The following is a 2,819-nucleotide window of genomic DNA, read 5'->3' on the forward strand; positions in this document are numbered from 1 at the left end:
CATTTAGCTTGTCAAAATGGTCATTATAGGATGACACTGTATCTCTCTGAAGTGTATCCAGCTAATGTTTATAGTGTCAATAATAATGAGGAAGTGATTGCTTCATGGAGCTGCTGAGAGTGGTAATAAGGATCTAATTGAATTCCTAGTTGAATCACACAATCTTGATCCAGAGTCACAGGATAAAGATGGAGTGACATGTCTACACATAATAGCAAAGCAAGGAGATAAAGAGATATACCAGTATCTTGTACCTCGTGTTAGGAATAATCCAACTCCTAAGGATAACGCTGATCGCTCTCCACTTCATTACGCTGGCAGACATTATGAGATGTCAGTGTATCTCATTAAATCTTTTAATATTCATCCTGAAGACAAAGACAGTAATGGATTCAATGGCCTTCATGCTGCCTGTCAAGCTGGTAACATGCGACTGGTATTACATTACTTGAATAAGCTAAACTGCAATCGTTATTTAGAAACATGCGACTCTAGAGGTCTCTTGTATTTTGCGTGTTTGAGCGGTCACTTGGAAATGGTTCGTATTTTAATGGAAAAGTATCAATTGAAACCAGTTGAAGGAGATATTGATGCAGCCCAGTCAATGAAAGGAGGAGAGTCTATAGTCAAATTGATGCTGAGACACTTTTACTTTATAAAATTAGTAAGAGAAACGATTAAAGAGGCAGAAAGAAGACAAATATTGCCAATAGCTACTAAACCTCGTCGTCCATTTTATCTTCTTAAATCTTAAATTATAATACCGCATAAAACAGATTGCTTTTTTGTTATTGTCATTGTTGTACTTTATTCTTTTAGTTATTTTTTGTTTGTTCCGTTCATTTCTGTTACAATCGTTTTAATTCTTTTGTACGTATTACCAATTCGCCACATCACACTCATTCTCTGTTACATCTTCACTTCTACACAAACACATTCAATCATTTCCTTTCTTCATTACATTAACACTATGGCATCAAATCTCTCTCTCTCATTAACTTTGATACCTTCAAGAATAATGGAGAATTCTTGTTAGGTTTTTTTCATTTTCGCAGCAGGGCAATTTTTAAAATTTTTTGATGATGTTTTTTATTTACAGTAAAGTAATGCTCAGTATTTATTTTATTATTTCTATTGGTAGCTGTTATACAATATGCATCATTATGATGATTTCCTCTGGTTTATTATTCTTATTTTTGTTATTATAAATCATCCATTGTTGCATTGTATATTATGTATGAGCATTAATAGTTTGCGTACTTGTTTCTGCTCCACTTTTTATTCAAATGAGATTTCTTTTACATGCCATAGATTTTAAACATTAACTTTTATTGAATGTGTTAACATGTATTGATATTACTTATCGTTGTTAGTAACACTTTTATTAATTACTATCATAACTATTTTTGTCAATGTGTGTTATAATTATTCTGGTCTGGGATGCTACTATTCCTGATTCTCTGGCTCCTTCATATTGTAATGTTGTGACTTCTGGTCCTAAAGCTGTTGGAGCACTTGCAGAGTCAAAAAAAATTGCCAAGTACTCATCTCTTTCACCTAATGTTTGTTTTGTTCCAGTAGCTATTGAGTCACTTGGTTCTTTTGGTCCTAGAACTGTTTCTTTTTTAAAAGACCTCAGTCGCAGAATCTCTAATTATTCTGGAGACCTTAAAACTACTGAGCTCTTGTTTCAACGGTTGTCTGTCTCAATTCAAAGGGGTAATGCATGGATGGTGCAATCGTGTATTCCTGTTTCTGATTCATGTTTCCTTTAATTATTTTTATTTTATTTTTATTTTATTTTATTTTATTTATTTATTTATTACTATTTGTGTTTCAATTGTTATGATAGTTGTTGTTTATTGTATTCATTATTTTTTTGTTGTTTGTTAATTGTTATTGTGATCATTGTAATAATTTATTTTTGCTTTTTTGTTTTCTTCTTTTTATTTCTCCATTTTTTGGTTGTCTCCCTTTTTGATCTCTAGTTTTTTGTCTCTTAGGCTACTTATTTCTATTGTAATTCATATTATCAATATTATTATTATTAAATTAACTCAGGACTAGTATTATTATTATCTGTAGTATTGATTATTTTAAATTTATAATAATTATTATAATAATCATTATTATTAATTACTATTGCTGTTGTTTGTTAATGTTTTTATTTAGTAAGGTAATGAATTGAACCAAAATATAAGCTAATACTTTAAAAGTTATTGAAATTAATTATTTATTATACAAATAATTATATGTTTATATTTTTAATGATACTTGTACTATGCTGTTATTAAGAAATAATTCTTAGAAAATAAGGTCATGTTTACATGACTTAATCATTTTCTTTATTCCTGTTTCAGGTGTTTACACTAATCCAGCAGTTTGGATTTGATATCAGTGCAAACCCAACCAAAAATATTTTCATTTTTGTTAAAAGTGTAGTCGTGTAAATGTGGTCTAAGAATCAGCTCAAGCTTTCTACCCAATGTACATGTATATTGAATCAGAAAATGTAATAAAATTGTTTCCTAGCCATTTTTGACAAAATACCATGGTGTGTATGCGCATAGCTGTTCAAATCAAAGTCACTGTCAGAATAACATTGACGATGGGGATCCTGAATGAGAGAAATGAGTTGGGGAGGATACAAGTTGCTTATGAAATAGGTCAATCTGAGACTGAAGTTGATTGAAAAGAAGAGAGGGTGAAGATGCACATACATTATGATTTAAACTCGATGCATCAACAAGAAATAACTTTGATGAAAAAGAATTAAATCCTATTAGAGAGAACATAAAAAATTAAAAAAAACAAGATGA

General features: G+C 30.2%; 1 protein-coding gene across 1 annotated transcript; it reads left to right on the plus strand.

Annotated features, from left to right (window-relative positions):
* Positions 1 to 173: 173 nt before the first annotated feature.
* On the plus strand, positions 174 to 754 carry LOC109585830 (putative ankyrin repeat protein RBE_0317; the record flags this gene model as incomplete). Its single annotated transcript, XM_020001972.1, has 1 exon — positions 174 to 754. A coding segment is annotated over one exon (581 nt), but the record flags the coding sequence as incomplete, so codon positions are not given.
* Positions 755 to 2,819: the final 2,065 nt, after the last annotated feature.

The sequence above is a fragment of the Amphimedon queenslandica genome, unplaced genomic scaffold (genome assembly GCF_000090795.2).
Source record: "Amphimedon queenslandica unplaced genomic scaffold, v1.1 AMPQUscaffold_13000, whole genome shotgun sequence".
NCBI lineage: Eukaryota > Metazoa > Porifera > Demospongiae > Haplosclerida > Niphatidae > Amphimedon > Amphimedon queenslandica.